Here is a 19,491-nt window from a genome sequence, read left to right on the forward strand (position 1 = left end):
CCTGTGACCTTGTGGTTACTTGTCACACAAGGGGACTAAAGACAGAGCACAGGACGTTTGGGGCCCGTGACGGAGGCACTGACTTCCCGGCAGAAGGGTGACCCCCGGCCTCACTCCGGGGTCACCCCCGGCATGCACGCAGCCGTCCTGGCTGGCACGGGAAGAGCCGTCGTGCGTTGTAGTCGTGCATGTTTGTTTTAAACTTGTAGCTGAGTTTGCTCCATGTCTGGGTTCTATGTTTAATTTTTGATCGTTGTTGCCATTCTGCTTTGTTCTCCATCACGTCCCTTTAAAAGTCGGTTTATGTTCAGGACATGATGTGCATCGAACGCTGTGTCCTGTCCCTGTGGGAAGGCCTTCTGCAGCCCCGCCCGGCCTGGCAGCCGAGCCCTTGCTAACCGTGTCCGGGCACGCGTGGACGGTGGCAACGGACAAGGACGGGGAGGTGCCTTGCTTGTCGCAGGCTGGGGGGCCATGTGGTGCTTTTGCTCCGGGTGCCAGTGGGGACAGGGAGGCCCCTCTGGGCCTGGGCGCCACAGGAACGGGGAGTTTTTGAGCCCTTGGCTCCGTGACCTACAGGGTACATGCTCCGGGAGTCCCGAGACGGTCCTTAAGTGGTGGCTCTCCACTAGCACTGGAACTCTTAGTTAGAGTAAAGATTACCAGGATAAACTCCTGAGTTAACTTCGGAAGCTCCTTTAAAGTCTGCAAAGGCTCCTTTTTCGTTTTCTTGGAGGCAGTAAAGAAGGTGTCCCTCAGTGTCACCCGCATTCACCCACTGTGCCCGACACTTGCTGTGCCCTCCACGCCACGTTCGCAGGTGCAGCTGTGCTGTCTGGCTGGGCGCCCCTCCGTTGTTGACAGCCCCACAGCCCTGCCGGAGCACGTCCTCCCTCCTCGTGGTGTGCAGACCCCTGATCTGTCCAGGTTCACCGGCACCCTTCCAGCTGCATTAGTTGGTTTGGGTTCGCTCAGACTTAAAATAGAAGCACCCCTGTTTCCTTCAGGCGTGACTTCTTCAAACAACCTTGCAAGTAGTGTTCATCTGAAAAAAGTGGCTTTTGATACCAAACAAAAAAGTAGAAGGATCCTGGGTTTTCTTTTTCCTTTCCCTGTGTGCCCCCTACAAGCAAGAGGCTTGGGGAAAACATTTGATCAAGATGTTCACCCCCACTGTCTTAAAGAAGAGCAGACGTCCTTACATGGGAAACAGGTGATCTCAGCAGTAAAGGCGCCCCACCCTCCTGTCCTAACTGCCCAGCAGTCATTGTGCAGCCAGCCTCCTGTCCCTGCCCCATGGGAGCGTCTCCCGTGGATCTCCGGGTGCCCCCTGGCCCGTGGAGCTCCTGCCAGGCCGAGGGTCTGGGCGTCTGCGCACACCTCGCCCCCGCCTACCCTGCAGCCTCCGTGACCCTGACTGAATAAATCCCTACCGTCCCCTGCAGCCGAGGACTTACACGGAGGAGGAGCTGAACACCAAGCTGACCCGGCGCGTGCAGAAAGCAGCTCGGAGGCAGGCCAAGCAGGAGGAGCTGAAGCGGCTGCACCGCGCCCAGGTGAGCCGCGGGGAGTCCGCACCCACAGGAGGGCGGGAGAGGAGGCGAGCAGGCCCGCCACTCCGCGCAACTGCAGAAGCCTCGCGGGGGGCGCTGGATGCCGGAAAGGGAGGGGCCCAGCTTTGAGTCTCCTAGATCCCTAGCTCTGGAAGAACCACTGTAAAGCCAGCTCCTGCGTTTGTCAGAGCTGTTAGCAAGAGGCAGCTGTGACTGGCTGGCCTCCGACGCGCCTGGGATTTAGAGGTTGGAGCTGTCCTCAGGGTCCCAGGCCTTTCAGATTTTTTTTTTTTTTTTTGCGGTACACGGGCCTCTCTCCTCTGTGGCCTCTCCCGTTGCGGAGCACAGGCTCCGGACGTGCAGGCTCAGTGGCCGTGGCTCACAGGCCCAGCCGCTCCGCGGCATGTGGGATCTTCCCAGACCGGGGCACGAACCTGTGTCCCCTGCATCGGCAGGCGGACCCTCAACCACTGCGCCACCAGGGAAGCCCCCAGATTTTTTTTTTAACAAAAAATAATTTTTTAATGCGAAATATTAAAAGATACCTAAATACAATGTGGTTTTTTAATGAAATCGTATGTATATAGTTGTGTTCATAAAGATGAGGACAATAATCAAAAGCTCTACAACAGGAAGAAACATTCACAGCAAATCCATTCCCAGCAAAGGTATTCCTCTGATTTTCCAAAACCGGCCTTCTCGTCCTTTCCCTGGACGTTACTCTGGATCTGCATTCCCTGCATGACCGGATCCCTGGATTTTATTTCATTTTCTGTGTGAAGATATGTCCCTGCCGCTGCTTCGGGGTGGGAGGTCCTCCCGGGTGTCAGTCATCCCTGAGAAGCCTTGCTCTGTGCAGAGTGGAGCCACGTTTTCTCATTGGGGTAGAGGTGGTTTACGATGTTGTGCTAATCTCTGCTGTGCAGCGAAGGGATTCAGTCATCTACATGTATATGTTCCTTTTATACTCTTTTCCATGATGGTTTATCCCAGCAGATTGGCTGTGATTCCCTGTGCTGTACATCAGGACCCCGGTGTTCATCCATCCTACGTCTAATAGTTTACAGCCACTAACCCCACACTCCCGGTCCCTCACCCCAACCCCTGACCCCAGCAAGCGCAAGTCTGCGCTGGGCAGTTTTAATCTTGTCGGAGCAGGATCTGTTTGAGACTCTCATGAGCCCCGCTGGGGTGTTGCACCCCCGTGCGCTCGTGCGGCGCTCTGGGCACCCGCCCGCTTCGCCCTTCTCCCTCCTTCACGCTGTTGTGTCGCTCACAGATCATCCAGCGTCAGCTGGAGCAGGTGGAGGAGAAGCAGCGCCAGCTGGAGGAGAGGGGCGTCGCCGTGGAGAAGGCGCTGCGAGGGGAAGCAGGTACCAGCTGGGCTCCTGGCGGACGGGGGACCCCCGAGGAAAGCCCACCCAGCCCCGCGGGAGGCTAGTTCCTGTCCCGCCCCTGGGAGTCAGCTAGTCTCCAGCAGGGTTCTCTCTCTGGTCCCCTCGTCACAGAGAGCCGGGGCTTCTGTTAAGCAAAGGAGGAGAAAGGCCCGTGCATCCGGGGCTGCCCCGCCCAGTCTCAGGGCTGGCCGTCCCCTCGGCCCATCATCTGCTGCTGACGCCCTGAGCCTCCTCTCTGCTCCCTCCTCCCCATCTTTTCCTTGAGAAGACAGTGACTGGAACGGGGCAGGCTGTGCACAAGGAACCATCACAGAACTGCTCGTGCAGGCCACCCCCGCCCCCCGCCCCAACGGGTGGAGCTGGTGCCCCGGGTGGCCCGGGCTCTGTCCTGGAGGCTGCGCACTCAGGGCAGAGCCCAAGCAGAGCAGACCCTGGGGAGCGGCTGTGAGAGCCGTGGGCGGTGATGGCCCTTCCTGGGGCAGAGCCGTGGGAGCAGTGCAGCCACACCACTGTCCCCCAGAGCCTGTGGGTGGGCCCAGCACAGTGGGGCTCAGGGAGCAAAGAGGTCCCGAGGGCCCAGGAGGCCCTCTTGGTTCAGGACCTTGAAACCACTGGGCCAGCCCCAGCTGTAGCCCCAACCCAGGCACAAGTGTTTCCTCCCTGCCTTCCCAAGTCCCCGAATCTGGAGCCTCCATCCCTTTGTAGAGAGCACGGGCCTCCAGGGTCAGCACTAGAGTCGTGGGACCAGGAATGAGGACAGGTGGTGACGTGGTTTTCCTCGGGAGCGGGGGCGGGTCCTCCGGGCTTTGGGCTGAGGGTAAACTGAAGGCGAATCAGGAAGAGGCAGCCACGAATGCGGCCTGTCGCTGCCTCTCACCTTGCTGGAAGACTGACCAGAGGTTGGCCTCCGAGTGAGCGGCTGGTGTCGGGATGCGTTCGTGGGGTTCTGGAGGACGGGGGTCAGGCACAGAGGAGGTCTCCCGTCCTGACCCTTCACGGCCACGGAATGCAGCTAGCAGTCGACTCGGTGATCGAGGCAGGAAAATGAGGTTGTGATGTCTTGTGCCTGATGCTGGACTCACTGTGCCACCAGATGAAATGTGAGAACTTGACTCAGGAGGCGAGCCAGCCCCTGTGCCCGGGAGCAGGGACTCAGGTTCACCCGGCAGGGCCCACCCTGCATGCCCTGACCCGGCCTCCTCGGTCAAGCCTGACAACCTGGATGGAGCAGCCCTGCAAGCAGTGGGAACGGGGACCCGTGGGCCCTGCCATCTCTGCTCTCTCTTCTTGCAGAAGATGCCAGGAGGACCCTGGACCCTCAGATCCCTCCTGCCGAGGTGGAGAGGGGTCACAGTTTGCGTAAGTTGCCCCTGTGCTCCACAGGGCTCTGAGGTCCAGATGCACACCCAGCGCTGATGGTTCCGCCTGGCATTCAGATGTCTGTCAGCTGCCCTGTGGTTTGTCCATGGCGGCTCCTCAGCATTTCCACAGCAGGCTGCATTCCTCAGTCTGCTGCCTGCCAAGGGGCCAGAGAAAAGGGACCGCTGAAGATTGACCTGGGATTTTGCTGAAATTCCGCTTACTAGTCGTTTACATAATTACCTTTTTGTAAATACATACAACCAGGATTTTGTCTAAGTCAGTGGTTTTCAAGCTTTTTTTTTAATCAGCAGCAGAATGCTTTTTTACAAGACAAATTATGAGTTCAAGTTTAATGCAAAAAAAAATTACTCTTAAATATTAATAAACACAAATTTGAAAGTGCAGGTTGTGGAGAGCTGCAGGGTTAATACCCTCCATGTCCAGTCCAGCCCTGGACGCAGGGTGGGCACCTGATGCACAGAGGTGGAGGCAGGTCAAATACAGCCGTGGGAATCTCAGGACGTGCACAGTGAGAATGGTCTGGGCGTCTGCAGCTTAAAGTCGGAGTTGCTCTCTCAGTGGAATCACTACAGATCCAACTGCAGTTCAGATTCCTTATGAAGAAGAGATCTCAGATAAATGCTCCCAAACATACAGTGAGCCCAGAACCAGGTGTGCTATGTGTTGTGGCACCTGGAGGACCACCTTGGCACCTGGAGGGCCACCCTGGTACCTGGAGGACCACCCTGGCACCTGGAGGACCACCTTGCACCTGGAGGACCACCCTGCACCTGGAGGACCACCTTAGCACCTGGAGGGCCACCTTGCACCTGGAGGACCACTTTGCACCTGGAGGACCACTTTGCACCTGGAGGACCACTTTGCACCTGGAGGACCACCTTGCACCTGGAGGGCCACCTTGCACCTGGAGGACCACCTTAGCACCTGGAGGACCACCTTAGCACCTGGAGGGCCACCTTGCACCTGGAGGACCACCCTGGCAGGACACTCCGAGAGTGAGACTGCTAGCAGGCCAGGACTGAAGTTGATGAGTGAAGTGTCGTTTTCCCACGCGTCACAGGCAGGGCAGACACACACACAGGGCAGAAGAGGCCTGGTCCTGGGGCCTCACAGAAGTGAGTTTACCTGCAGCACAGACTCACATGTTGATGGGCTTCAGTGGGTTACACATTGGCGGATCAAAGATTCGAACGTGGTGTGTCCTGTTTAAGGTTTTTTTTTTTTTTTTTAATTTGTTTTTTACTTTTGGCTGTGTTGGGGCTTCGTTGCTGTGCACAGGCTTTCTGTAGTTGCGGCGAGTGGGGGCTACTCTTCGTTGTGGTGCGCGGGCTTCTCATTGCTGTGGCCTCTCTTGCGGAGCATGGGCTCTATCTAGGCACGCGGGCTTCAGTAGTTGTGCCTCACAGGCTCAGTAGTTGTGGCGTGTGGGCTTAGTTGCTCCGTGGCATGTGGGATCTTCCCGGGCCAGCGATGGAACCTGTGTCCCTTGCATTGGCAGGGGGATTCTTAACCACTGCGCCACCAGGGAAGCCGTGTTTAAGTTTTTTGATGAGTTAAAAGTAGTTGTGAATCGGGTATTTGGGAGACCCCGGAACAGCACTTGAAGAGCCTGAAGCTTCCAGAGAGCAGGTTGAAACCACAATTGTGGTCCAGAGTCTGCTAAGCTTCCCAGAACTTCTGTCCAAATACACGTCTACTGTTTCAAAGACGGGCTGTGGTACCTCCGTTGGGAGATTCCCACAATGCATTTGGGAAACACTCGACACAGGAACCCAGTACTTCACTCTTTTTCTTTTAAGCACATCACTTCCTAGGGCACACTCCCTCTTGTCAGAAGCCCTGGGGCTCTGTCCCCACCTGGCAGAGGTCGTCTTGGAGGCTCAGCTGTGCCGTCTCTTGGGCTCCTGTGTCCCATCCCTCCTGCTAGTCTGCTCGCAGCCGAGCCTTTGACAAGGCCATTCGGGCTGAGCAGTGCTGGTCAGCTCCTTCCCTGAACTGGCCATTCGGTCTCATTCGGTCTCACCCGTTGGGCTTTCTGAGGGGTCAGACTGGTGGCCTAGCTGCCTTCCAGAGAAGGCTCGCATAGTTCTGAGTCTCACGTATATCTGCATGGCACGTTTAGCTTCAGAGCCTTGGATAGACTGAGACTCCTGAGGTTTCTGCTCTGGGGCAGCTGGGAAGCCCTCTTTGTCTCTGGAACCCACTGGATCAGCCTCAGTCTGTTTTCCGGTGTGTGTGTTTTGGAAGGAGGAGCCCTCGTGTGGAGCCAGAGGCTGCCAGGACCAGCTGTCAGATTGTGAGTTGTGGAGGAAAGGGTAGCGAACCGCAGCCGACTCCGCTCTGCGTGCGTTACGGCCCTGGGGGGCCACCCTCACAGCGCCTGTGTCGGGGTCCTGGAGTATGATGAACAAGAATACGTTGCCGCCCGCTGCCTGCTCTTAGAGGGGCTGGAGACTTTGGGGGCCTGAACGCAGAAGAAACAGGGCCTCCTTCATCTCAGACCGTCCAGCAGAAGTGCTTCTGCTTCTGCTGGGGTCGGCGTGGAGAAGGCAAGCTGAGGGCTGGTTCCTGACACAGCCTTTTTAGGGTGTTCACGTTTCGCCTTCAGCCCCTAGCCTGGGGCTTCTAATATTCGGAAATTAGGGAGGTTCGTAGCCTTTGATCTGCCCTTGAGTTTTTTAAAATCTTAGTTAAATGAGGTTGAGTCCCAGCAGGATTCCCGACCAAGCCAAGGCTTCTGTCCTGGCCGATCGCTTTCTGTCAGTGCAGTCACCTGTGGTTTTCTGTGACCGCCCCTTGCATCCAGAGGTCTGTGGCTACAGTGTGCACGTGGGGGGGGCGGGGGGGCACTTGGGAGGACACATGCTTTCCAGCTGCTGCCTGTCCCCCTCCTGCTGCGTCTCTGGGTGTTTCTTATGCTTCACACCGTTCATAGCTCGAGGCTCGGGGGGACCGGAGGGTTATCTGATGCAGTAACTCTCTTCACCGATTCCTTGTTGTAGACTATTGGGGAGAGTCTTATTACACTGACCTCATCGACTTGCGTCTGGGTGGTATGTATGCAGCCCTGTTGCTGAACTAACCCTGCTGATGCCCCCCTCCCCCACACCTGCTCACAAACAGCAAGAAGTCATCCCGATAACCAGCAGATGGCAAAAGCACAGGCCCTTTTCCAGCTCAAAGGGAGCAATGCCCGACCCTCCCCCTGCCCGTATGTGCTCCATGGGGAGACCCGAAATAGCTTTTGCTGCCCGGGGTTATTTTAATGTTTTATAAATAAAAGTTCACCTACCCCAGCCTGTCAACCACAAATCTTCACTCTGGCCCCACTAATATCGTTTGGTTGTTTGACGGTAGGAACACACACGGACACACTCAACACGCACGCATACACACACTCTACCATGACCTCCCCTCGAAGCACGTCCCTCGCACTCCCCCCAGGAAGCTCACTGCCAGCCACACTGGGGAACCGAACACACAGAGAGCTCGGCCTCCACTGATCTCCGTCAGGGCGCGCTCGGGCCCGCCCTGAGAGGTCCAGGTGCCTGGGAGTGGTGTCTCGGTGATTTCTGCCCAGATTCACCAGACTTGAGGCTGTGTTGACCCATTGCCTCTGAGAATGTTCCTCCCTCCTTGCTCTGTCCAGGGACCTACTCTGCAGCTCTTTTCAACAAAGACAGGAAAAGTCCCAGGCAGTGGTCCTCCGTGTATGGCCCCTGGAGTGGCAGCATTGGCACCACCCCCTGGGGGCCTGTTAGAAGTGCAGGTTCTCAGGCCCCGCCCCAGACCTTCTGAGACAGGAGCCCTGGAGGTGAGGCCTGGTTACCTGCTTTAACAAACCTTCCAGGCCATTCTCACGCCTTCTAAAGTGGAACCGCCATCTCAGAGGAACTCAGTATGTCTGTTGTCTTGCATACAAAGCTCACCATTTGTGTCGGATCAGAGAAACAGCCAAGGCCTGAGTCTCACCTCTAGATCTTGGGCACCTTTTCTCCTGGAAGGCTGCCCTCGTATCTGGAGCCAAGCCGGGTGGCTGCTCCCGAGGCTTCCGGGGCCCAGCGCTTTCTTGGAGTCCTGCGTCCTGGGTCAGGCGGTCTGACCTCTTCATCTCCCCATGCAGGCTCCATGCCTGAAAGTGGTCTTGAAACAGACGAGGGGACAAAGATCACTCTCTCTGATATTTTACTGTAATCCCATCCTTTTAAGAGAGTCACTTCTTGGCCCATTCATTTAAAAACCAAAGCATGATTCTGATTGCGACTCAAGACAGAGCCCTGGTCTTAGAGAGGCTCCACCAGTAAGGAGGCTCCCAGCCTCCCGGCCCCCTTGGGAGGGGCTGTCGCTGGCCTCTGCTCTCTCACCCATGTCCAAGGCTGGCCGCTCTGCATGGCCCTCCAGGGCCCCGAGCTTCTGGTGTCCAGGTGCTGCCACCTTGTGGCCATTGCTGCTGTAAAAGGGCTGATGCTTACACCCCAACTAACAGACCCCACCCCTGACTAACGTCCTGGGCTCCCTTCCCACCGCTTCCCGGCACCCCTGGGGAACGTTTATGTCGATTCCAAACGAACGTGAGAAGTATTTTTTCGTTTACTTCAGAATCTACTGGGAACTGTCGAACCCGTTTCTTTAGACTTAAGCTCACCCTTCCCTCCCAGCTCGAATGCTGTTGCCACGCTGATTACCTCGTGTGGCTAGTTTTGTGTTCTTTGCTCCTGTTGGCTTGAGTGATAAGATGTTGGCTGTTTCCATTTCTGTGTCCCTGGACTTCAGCTTCTAGCCTTCTGGGTTTAGAATTCCCACAAATTCCAGGGGAAAATGAAATAAATAGAAAAAGGAACTCAGTGTATCTCTGAATTATGAAGGCCTACATTAAACACCTTATGACCCCTGCTGCCCGATTCACTTCCTGCTCTGTGATTTCTGTGTAAACTCTAGCCTCGGTGGGCTCTGCTCAGCACGCAGAGGCTGCTGCCCGCCCACAGAGTCCGGGAGGAGAAGGGATGCCAGAATCAGCCCCCTTTTCAGTTCCTGCTGATGTTTCTTTCTTAGAGCGCTTGGTAATCTCATTATTTGGGGAAATTTCACCCTTTTGAAATTTGGAGCCTGAAGTGTAGAATCTGATTGCTTCTCTACTGTTGCATCCCCAAAGAGCCACAGGGAAACCCAGCACCAATCTTACTTCCTGCGTGGGTAAGAGGAGGCCAGCCTCCAAATCCCTCCAAATCTGCCCGCCACACAGACTTGCTTCCATGGGATCTTACAGTGGCTCTCAGCTAACTTTTAAAGGCACCAAATCTGTTAAAAGTCTCTTTCTGAGCCACAGAGTATAAAGATCCCCTTTTTGCAAAGCTGAATCCTGTGATTTCAAAGGACCCATTAAAGGACAGAGGCAGCGTCCTGCCTGCCCAGCCACCAATGTTGCTGCACTAGACCAAGGTAGGCTACTGGACATCTTCATATAAAAACATCTCTTCTGGAGAACTTTAAATTAGAAATATATGCACCTGGGGACTTCCCTTGCAGTCCATTGGTTAAGACTCCGTGCTTCCAATGCAGGGGGCGTGGGTTTGATCCCTGGTCCGGGAGCTAAGATCCCACATGCGGCGTGGTGTGACCAAAAAAAAAATTAATTGAAATACATACACCTGATTTCTAGTTTTCAAAGACCTCACCCCTTGATTTGTATGTCTCAAGGGGAAATTGAAAGAACATGAGTGGTTTAGAAACGTAGTGTAAAGGACTGGGGAGGGGCTTTCGTTGTTTCTGTGAGTTGTGGTGGGAAGGCGGGGAAGCACATCCGACCTGCCCACTCCCCGTCCTGAGCCTCCCTGTGCTGTTTGCCCCCCTTAGTTGATGCTGGCAGATTTTTGGCTGGTCTGTTCGGTTTGAGCATTAGCCTGGCTCTGGTTTTGCTTTAGGAGCTTTAAATCCTTGAGATTCCCCAGCATTCCTGTGTGTGTGCGTGTCCCAGCCTGTGTGTGTACACACGTGTGTGTGTGTGTGTGTGTGTGTGTGTTGGATCTCAGTTTTCACATGCATTCTTTTTCCCTTCATTTTTCCCCAGTCTAGAGGTTTGTTCTGTACTGAGTTTTCCTAACAAGGTATCTCCCCAGCTCTCTGTCTTCCACCCTGTCAGATGCTGCATGCCGCCGTACGGCTTGCAAACCAGCCACTCTGTCTCCAGCTACCCTGACGTTCCCTGTAGTGGGGTGACTGGGTGGGAGGGAGGATGTGGTGCTGCAGGCAGAGCCTTTATGAGGAAGCAGGGGAGATGGAAATACAGAGAAAGAACAAGTGGAGGGGGCGTTGCCGCAGGACTGGTCGTGGCTGCCCGCTGTTCCACAGCCTGCAGGGTCCTGGATCGGCCCCGGGCCACCAGAGAGGCAAGGCAGTCGCTGGAGAGCACCCGACTTAGGGAGACGAAACCTGGCTTCAGGCCCGCTTCACCGTGTCCCCAGCCCGGCCACTCGCCTTCTCTGGGCCTCTCTGTTAGGCGGGGCGCAGGCGGCTTGGTGGCCCTTCCAGGTCTGGCACCCGAGTGGGCTCTGTGTGTGACCCCTGTCCTCCAAGCTGCATCCTTTTGTTGGGTTTGCCTGGAGCCTCTGTCGGTCCTCTAGGAAGGGTCCTCTGTGCTGGGAACGGGAGAGCGAGGGCGGGTCCTAGTCAGGCTGCGCACCTCAGACCCTCTGAGCCTCCGGTCCCTCCTTTGACGGCAGAGCTGCCGTGCCTGTCTGGCTGGAGAGCCCCCGGGGCCAGTGCAGGGGCCAGAGGAGGCCACACATGTGCCCGTGGTTTGAATTCTGACGCACTGCTCACGTCACGCGTCCCTCTGGAATCCATGAGACATGCCTGGCTGCACGATGATAATCTGCAGCTTTTCCAATTCAGTGACACATGTCACCTGACCCGAAGTTGGGGAGGGTGGGTGCTGACGGCCACCCTGCAAGGCCGCACCTGGCACGTGGGCTCTGGGTGCTCTGGGTGGCAGCTGGGGTCAGAGTGAGTGATGCACACGGACAGGAACCCATCTCCCCGATGTTATACAGAAACTAATGTCAACGACTTCTATTTGCCATGAGTGTGACGACCTTTCTGCCCTACAGCTGGTGAACCAAATCTGTGTCTCTCATGTCTCCAGATGAGGCAAGAGACTAGCTCCAAACCAGCGTCTCTATGTCTCCCTTGCATGCTTGTTTCAGGTTCAGGTCTGGGGTGGAACTCCCCTTGTTTGGCTGGTTTTTTCCTTCAGTTTCTTCTTTTTAAAACAGTATTTATTGGGTGTTTTTTCTGATTATAAAGTATACATTATGGAAGTATCAGAGCGCGCAGGAAGGCTAAGGAAGAGAGTCACAACCCGCCCTTCATGGCCTCTGGCCATTTCACATCTGCTCTGCCTGTTGTCACGAGGGTGCTGCTTTCCTAATTTCTGTCCTGAGTCCTGTTCTGTGATCTCATGCCGTATTCTGTGCTGGAAGGGCATCTGAGGACGTGGTCTACATAAACGGGGCTGGATGCTGTGTTTTGTGATGTCCAGAAGGGGAAGCACATTCTTACCTGTGCTGCCGGCACGTGCTTCCTTGTTTCGGATGTGTGTGGTTGTGTGTCATGTCCCTGTCCCTTGCTAACAAGCAGGGATGCTGTTCCACTTTCACCGCAGCCTGTTTGCATTTAACATCTATCCCAGGGAGCGTCAGAGGTGGGGACCCTGTAGTTTGTGGACATATCCAGGTGTCCTGAGCACCAGCCTTTAGACAGAGAAGGTTGGATGTAGATGCGTTATAAGTTCGGGGTGTTTGTAAGAAAGGAGGCTCGCGCCTGCCCCAGTGACCAGCTGGTCACGCCACTCGGAACTCTGGACGTGATCGCTGCACACGTACCACACACACAGAAACACACACAGCCTCTGCACACCCACCTCACACACAGCCTCTGCACACCCACCACACACACAGCCTCTGCACACCCACCCCACACACACAGCGCCTGCACACCCACCATACACACAGACTCTGCACACCCACCACACGCACACAGCCTCTGCACACCCACCACACACAGCCTCTGCACACAGACCTCGCACACAGCCTCTGCACACCCACCACACACAGCCTCTGCACACAGACCTCGCACACAGCCTCTGCACACCCACCACACACAGCCTCTGCACACAGACCTTGCACACAGCCTCTGCCCACCCACCACACACAGCCTCTGCACACCCACCACACACAGCCTCTGCACACACACCTCGCACACAGCCTCTGCACACCCACCACACACAGCCTCTGCCCACCCACCCCCCACACACAGCCTCTGCACACACACCTCACACACAGCCTCTGCCCACCCACCACACACAGCCTCTGCACACAGACCTCGCACACAGCCTCTGCACACCCACCACACACAGCCTCTGCACACAGACCTCGCACACAGCCTCTGCACACCCACCACACACAGCCTCTGCACACAGACCTTGCACACAGCCTCTGCCCACCCACCACACACAGCCTCTGCACACCCACCACACACAGCCTCTGCACACACACCTCGCACACAGCCTCTGCACACCCACCACACACAGCCTCTGCCCACCCACCCCCCACACACAGCCTCTGCACACACACCTCACACACAGCCTCTGCCCACCCACCACACACAGCCTCTGCACACCCACCACACACAGCCTCTGTACACACACCTCGCACACAGCCTCTGCAACCCACCACACACAGCCTCTGCACACCCACCATACACAGCCTCTGCACACCCACCACACACACAGCCTCTGCACACACACCTCGCACACAGCCTCTGCACACCCACCACACACAACCTCTGCACACCCACCACACACAGCCTCTGCACACCCACCACACACACAGCCTCTGCACACACACCTTGCACACAGCCTCTGCAACCCACCACCCACACTGCCTCTGCACACCCACCCCACACAGCCTTTGCACACCCACCACACACACAGCCTCTGCACACCCACCACACACAGCCTCTGCACACCCACCTCACACACAGCCTCTGGCCTTAGTCGTGAATTTTCACCCAATATCAGGTTCATGCACAAAGCCCTGTGGAGAGCACAGGGAAGAGCTTAAACGAAAGAGAAAGCGTGGCAGCTGCACTCACCCCGTTGCGAAGTAAAGGGCCTCTCAGCCAGCACGTGGCTGCTTGGCCCTTGTATTCACCTGAACAAGCTTGTTTCTAATGGTCCAGGCCCTGCCTACCACGTGGGGCCGTGGCGCCTGCGTGTGCCGTGTGGTTCTGTGATGGTCCCTTGCTGACGGTCCCCCCTCCTGAGAGCCCCAGGCCCCGAGTCTAGAGATGTCCTCTGCACGACTTCCCAGCTTTGTTTCTGTGAGTTTTGGGCGTGTCCTGTCGTGCAGTCCGCAGTGTGACGGCGTCCCCGGCTGTGGCGTCGACCCTCTGCGGAGAGGGAGGGGCAGAGGAAGAGGGGCGGTCGGCTCTCCCTGGCTGTGAGGGGACAGGGATTCGGGCGGTGGGGACCGCCTCCGTGGGGCGCGCTGGACCAGCGAGCCCTGGCTCAGACTCAGAGCATCACCGGTGTCAGCCCTGTAGGCCCGTCAAAGGCTGGGCGCTGCCTCCATGGCGGGGAGCTCCTCTTTGGATTCAGCGCCCAGAGCCCCCCCAGCCCTTAGATTCATCCACGTGGTAACATGAGAACTCTCCCTCGGGCCTGGCTGCTCCACGGCAGCGGGCAGGCCTGCTGGCACTTTGGATGTTTTCACGGAGGGATCCCCAAACCCAAAAGGCCCCCAGATGGTCATTCCCAGCTCTCCCGCCCTCCCAGCAAGGACCACAGGAGGAGGGAGCCCGCCCTCCCCAGGCCCGGGGCTGTTCCTGCTCAGTCTCTGTGCTGGATAAAGGACTGAATTCATTTGTAGACCGTATTTCCCTTGCTTCTGCTTTTCCATTTCTTGTATTTTTTCTTTTCCTCCTGTTGTTCCTTTCTCACTTCGTTTGCTTTTTGTCCTCTGCTTGTTTTCACTTCTCCTCTCCCTGTCCCCCTCCACTTCCGCCTCCCCCTCCTCTCTGTCCGTCTCGCCTCCTCCTCCTTGTTTGGCCCTTTTTGAAGTCGAGCCCAGTGGCGGGACTCCACGACGTAGACCTCTCTCCTTCTGCCCTTGCTGTGTCCAGGAAGGTAAAGTAAACCCCAGCCTTCTCCCCACCGCCTCTCGGGGGGCCGTAGCTACACTAGTCAAACAGGGACCCGAAACCCAGCTCTTTCTCTTTCTTCTTCTGATACCTGGTAGCCCTGTTACAAACCCCCTGAGTATGTGGCAGTCCCTTACAAGGTACAGTATCCCTTCGACTGTCTCGGGGGGCTGGGGGGCGGGTGCAGGCAGGGAGCAGGTCCAGGTCTGGGGGCCTCTCAGGCTGCAGGCATCCACGGTTCCAGGCCACCAGTCGTGGTCGGGCCTTTCAGCCTCCAGTCCCGCAGATAGAGGGACCGGGACGCGGGTGAGGAGCCCTGCCCCGTGTGGCAGCGATTTGTGCTGGTGAAGTCGAGGAATACTGTCCTTACAAAGACTGTTCTGCACAGATGCCCCGGTTCTTTCCAAACCACTAAAAGCAGACTTCTCTGCCCTGTGTCTTGCTGAGTGTGTGTGTTTTAAGTTTGTCTGGTTTGCAGTCCCTTGTGGTGGTGATTGTCGTTGACAAGGCATGCGGGCGGGGCCGGGAGTGTGACCACGGCTAACCCGCTAACCTTCCTCTGCTCTCCCCGGCGCTCGCTCACCGCTGACCACCACCAGCTGCGTCCACCTCGGCCGTCCCTCCGGAGCTGGCTCGCGCGCTTCAGGAGGCATCCTGGCGCCCAGAGAGCTTACCTGCCCCGGGCCCCGTACTCCCCGTACGCCCCGCGGGTGCCCAGTGCAGAGCCGCTCAGGAAGGAACGTGTGGAGCTGGATGGGGGCTGCCGGGCGGTCGGGAGTGCTCTGGCCCCGGCGCCCAGCACGCCCTCCGCAGCGGCCAGGACCCAGGACAGCGCAGTGCAGACGCGGCCCTTGCCCTCGCGTGCGGTGGGAGGTCGGGGTCCCTGAGAGCCACCCCGTGTGTTCCTGGGCTTGGTTTTACTGGGAGAGGACTTCCGACCAGTGACCCATAAAGCAGAGGCACTTGGAGAGACCTCCCCGTCCTGGCCTCTTAGCCCAGCCGTGGGTGGACTTGGGGGGCCCATGAACACCTGGAGTCCTTGGCAGAGTTACTCGATGTGTTCACGTGCAGTTTCCCAGGAAGAGAGTCCCCAGGTTTCCTGAGACTGTCGAGTGGCTTGTAATCTGAAAACAGTGAAGAGCCACTGCAGTCTGGCTTCTGCGTCTGGACAGGACCCACTATGGCCGTGGGCTTCCTTGTGTCCTCTCTGTGGGGTGTGGCTCCTTGGAAAGGTCTTCCTTCCCTCCTGCTGCAGCTGAGACCGAGGGGGTCAGGCCGCTCCTGGTGGAGACGGGTGTCAGCTGAGTAGGGTGCAGGCAGCCGAGTGTGGGTGGCACCAGCCCCAGAAGCTGCTGCTGGGCTTGGATCAGAGCGGGGAGCCTGCGGTCTCCCTGCCCTGGTGAGAGTCCCCACGCCTCCCAGGGACGTACTGCGTCTGCCATGCAGGGGTCGCGGCAGCATCTGTCAGGAAGCCTGAGGAGCCACAAATCGAGAGAGGCACCTCCCTGGTCAGGGTATCGGAAACGAGGAGGCCTCGGGGCAGGGACCCTGTGGAGGTGCCGTAGTGAGCGTCCCCGGAGAGGAGGGCCGAGTGCCCTTTTAATCTCCGTTTGCCTCTTCATTACACTGGCCTCAGAGCAGACCTAGTACCTAGCAAGTACCAAATACGTGCTAGATGGCACAGCACCGAAAACAGGCCAAGAGAAAGCAAGCGGTCGAGCGGGAGAGGTCCAGGCGAGCTGCCTCCGGTGGCTGGGGCGTGAGGCCGGCCGGAGGGACAGAGGAAGGCGCAGGCTGGGGACCCTTGGGGGTGGGCGTCCCCGTGGCCGAAGGCACACTGGGCCTGGCCTGGGAGCGTCAGGCAGCGCCCTGCTGGGCTCTCTGCACATCTGCCCCGTCGCCGAGTCCGGGCTGGGGACGGTGGCGCTGCCTGCCCGACGCGCCCTCTCTCGGCAGGCATGGGGAAGAAGGATGACCCCGGGCTGATGCAGGAGTGGTTCCGGCTGGTGCAGGAGAAGAACGCCGTGGTGCGCTACGAGTCGGAGCTCATGATCTTGTGAGTGGGCTCGGGCCGGGGGCGGCGTGGGCTCGGGGCCCGTCACAGCAGGAGCGCAGCCCCCTCCCGGTTTAGGGGACGCGGAACCGTGCCACCCCCCACCAGTCACTTGCTTGTTTTCCCCCCAAATCCCCGGAAACTCCAGCGCCCGGGAGCTGGAGCTGGAGGACCGGCAGAGCCGGCTGCAGCAGGAGCTCCGCGAGCGGATGGCCATGGAAGGTAGGAGGGGTGGGGAGGCAGGTGGGGCGGCTGCCTCTGGCCCTGTGGACTCACGTGTTTGGTTCTGCCCAGATCACCTGAAGACAGAGGAGGAGCTGTCGGAGGAGAAGAGGATCCTGAACGAGATGCTGGAGGTGGTGGAGCAGAGAGACGCCCTGGTGGCCCTGCTGGAGGAGCAGCGGCTCCGGGAGAAGGAGGAGGACAAGGACCTGGAGGCCGCCATGCTGTCCAAGGGCTTCAGCCTGAACTGGTCCTGAGCGCCGCCCGGCCCTGGCTGGTCTGTGCATCCGTCTGACCCGGGCTGGCTGCTCCCAGACCACCCAGATCCGAGGTCTAAGTGGGCCTGGCGCCTCCTGGGAGTTTGCACTCAGACCTCCTCGTGGCTCTGAGAATCAATCAAGCGCCAAGCTGTGGGAGCCCCAGTGAAGACGGCGGTCCAGTAGCTCAGCCTCCTCGAAGAGGCCTCCCTGCTCTCCGGCTGCGGAGATGGAGGAACGTGGATCCTGGGGGGACGCCTGGTCGGAGGGACACAGCTCCTCCCCTATCCCCAGGCCCAGGGGGCCAGCGCAGACTTCATCCTGGGCTGAGGAGGCCCGCCCCACGGGCCCAGTGCCACACTCCGGGCCTCTCCTGGCTGTGGCCTGAGGCCTGAGGCTGCTGCATTTGCTTTTAATTCACAACACTGGAAGATACTGATTTCAGGGTCGGGCGGAGACCCTCTTCTGGCCCTGCCACAGGCCGGCCTCCTTGTCACGGGCTCCTCGTGGCGGGCGGGAGGCCGTCCCCCTCGCCTCGTTCCTGGGTTTGCCCCGAACGAAGCTGACAGCCTGGGAGACGTGGCCTCTTTGTCAATTAACTTATTTTTTTAATACTTGAAAAGAAGCAACTTCACTTTTATATCTTTACCAGGACACTGATTGCCTGGCACCTGGGTAGGGGTGTGGAGGTGGGTCCCAGCTGACCACGCTGTCACTCCATTCATTACTCTTTCATCGTGGGGCTGACCTGAGCCATCAGGTCAGCAAGACCCCCGTGTGGGCCCTGGCGTGCAGCGCCCGTCCTCCTGTGCCCGGCTCTGGGCGTCCGTGTCTACACCGCTTGCTTGTCAAGGATGCGTTTGAGCTGCTGGAGGCCACGCCATGAGGCACAGATGCCTCTTGGCCTCCCTGTTGGAATCCTAGCTCTGCAGAACCCATTTTTCCTCCGTTTTGGTGCCGAGATCTCACCTCCCACAGCACGTTTATTAAAGAAAGTTTTAGGCCGGCTGCACCAGCATGTGGGACCCTGCTCAGCGAGGTCCAGACCCAGCCAGCTGGAGCTGCAGTGACGGCACACTGGGGGACTCCAGTTGGGGTCACACACACACACACACACACAAGCTCCGGCCCAGCTCCAGCCCAGCGCCTCTTCGTGGGGAGGCACTGGACGGGAAGCACCGTGGAGCCAGCTCGTGCCGTGGCTCAGCCAGAGGCCGGCAGTGTCCAGCCTGCAGAGCCACTGTTAGACTCTGCAGGGGCCGTGCTCATCCACAGAGGAGTTAGGGCAGCGCCAGGCGAGTCCCGGAGGCCCTCCAGCCGACTCCTGGTGGAGCGGGACCGCGTGCAGGGAGGAGAGGCCTCAGGGCAGGACAAGGGGCGTCCACGCCGACCTTGGGACGTCCTTGGGGAACCACATCGTGCCTCAACTTGAACAGAGTCATTCTCGCTGCAAAGGAGCAGAGAACTGTCTTCTTATTCAGTCTGTCCCAAAGCTGCCGTTGAATCCAGGGCACGGGCTGCTCCAGCCCTCGCGGCTCTGACCTTCACCTCTTGCTTGATGAGGTAGAGCCTCCATTTCTATTCTCCTTTCTTAAAAGGGGGAGCGGAGGGTGTTCTAGATCCCATCCTTAAATCCCAGCCTTCCAATAAAATTGGGCTTGGGACGGGATTCATCGCCTGTGTGGCCTTTGCCTACCCTTCCCACCCCCCGGCCTGGTGCACGGCAACTGCCAGGCCCGTCCCTCGAGCTTCTGCCCACCCAGGACGAGGACAAGTTTACAGAGTGGCCAGGAGGGACACGACACGTGCCCCTGCGGAAGCACACTGTGCCTGCAGGAGCGAGGACGGCCTGGAGGCTGCAGAGAAGCTCGGAAGTGCTCCCCCACTCCCTCCCGCAGGGCTGCGCCTTCAGGTTCTAGTGGAGCACTTCTGAACGCTCCCGTGTTGTAACCACTAGTTTGCAGGTTGTTGTAGTGCCCTGCTGACGGACTGCGTGCAGTGTTTCCCAACTCTGGAAATGCACTCAGCTCCTGTCAAGTCCCCTTGAAGGCCGGGCAGCAGGAAATCTCTCTCTCTGAAATGCCACGGCGTGAGCAAGCCCAAGCCCAAGGCCCGTGCAGGGACAACCGGCTTCAGCTCCAGCAGAGGCAGGGCGGCGGCGCACCTCGCCTCAGTCTGAGGTCACCAGCGGCTCCACCTGGGGGTCCAGTCCTGCTCAGATGGCGTCTTCTGGCCTTTGCCCCGGGAGCTGTCCTCCAGCTGCTCTGACCAGCAATGATAGACTATCCTCTATCTTTTCAAAGAGCAGAATTTTTTCAGTGGGGCAGAAAGTGGAGAGAGTTTAAAGAAAACAATTTTAAAGGTGGTAACAACAGATCTACAAAGGGGAATGGGCCATTTTATGCGCAATAAAAGTTTGTAAAACAAGT

The 19,491-nt window shown here is 58.0% G+C and overlaps 1 protein-coding gene across 1 annotated transcript in view; it reads left to right on the forward strand.

Moving 5' to 3' along the window:
* The window catches only part of MICAL3 (microtubule associated monooxygenase, calponin and LIM domain containing 3), a gene marked incomplete at its 5' end in the record, with an annotated part of 60,804 nt that extends 41,315 nt beyond the window's left edge, over nucleotides 1–19,489 (forward strand). The window contains 5 exons of the mRNA XM_081249106.1: nucleotides 1,446–1,556; nucleotides 2,833–2,926; nucleotides 16,487–16,586; nucleotides 16,732–16,805; nucleotides 16,878–19,489. Coding sequence (XP_081105232.1) covers nucleotides 1,446–1,556; nucleotides 2,833–2,926; nucleotides 16,487–16,586; nucleotides 16,732–16,805; nucleotides 16,878–17,062 — 564 coding nt within the window. The 3' untranslated portion in view covers nucleotides 17,063–19,489. The remainder of the gene's footprint in view (nucleotides 1–1,445; nucleotides 1,557–2,832; nucleotides 2,927–16,486; nucleotides 16,587–16,731; nucleotides 16,806–16,877) is intronic.
* Nucleotides 19,490–19,491: the final 2 nt, after the last annotated feature.

Source organism: Mesoplodon bidens, assembly GCF_964165515.1.
Source record: "Mesoplodon bidens genome assembly, chromosome: 11".
NCBI lineage: Eukaryota > Metazoa > Chordata > Mammalia > Artiodactyla > Ziphiidae > Mesoplodon > Mesoplodon bidens.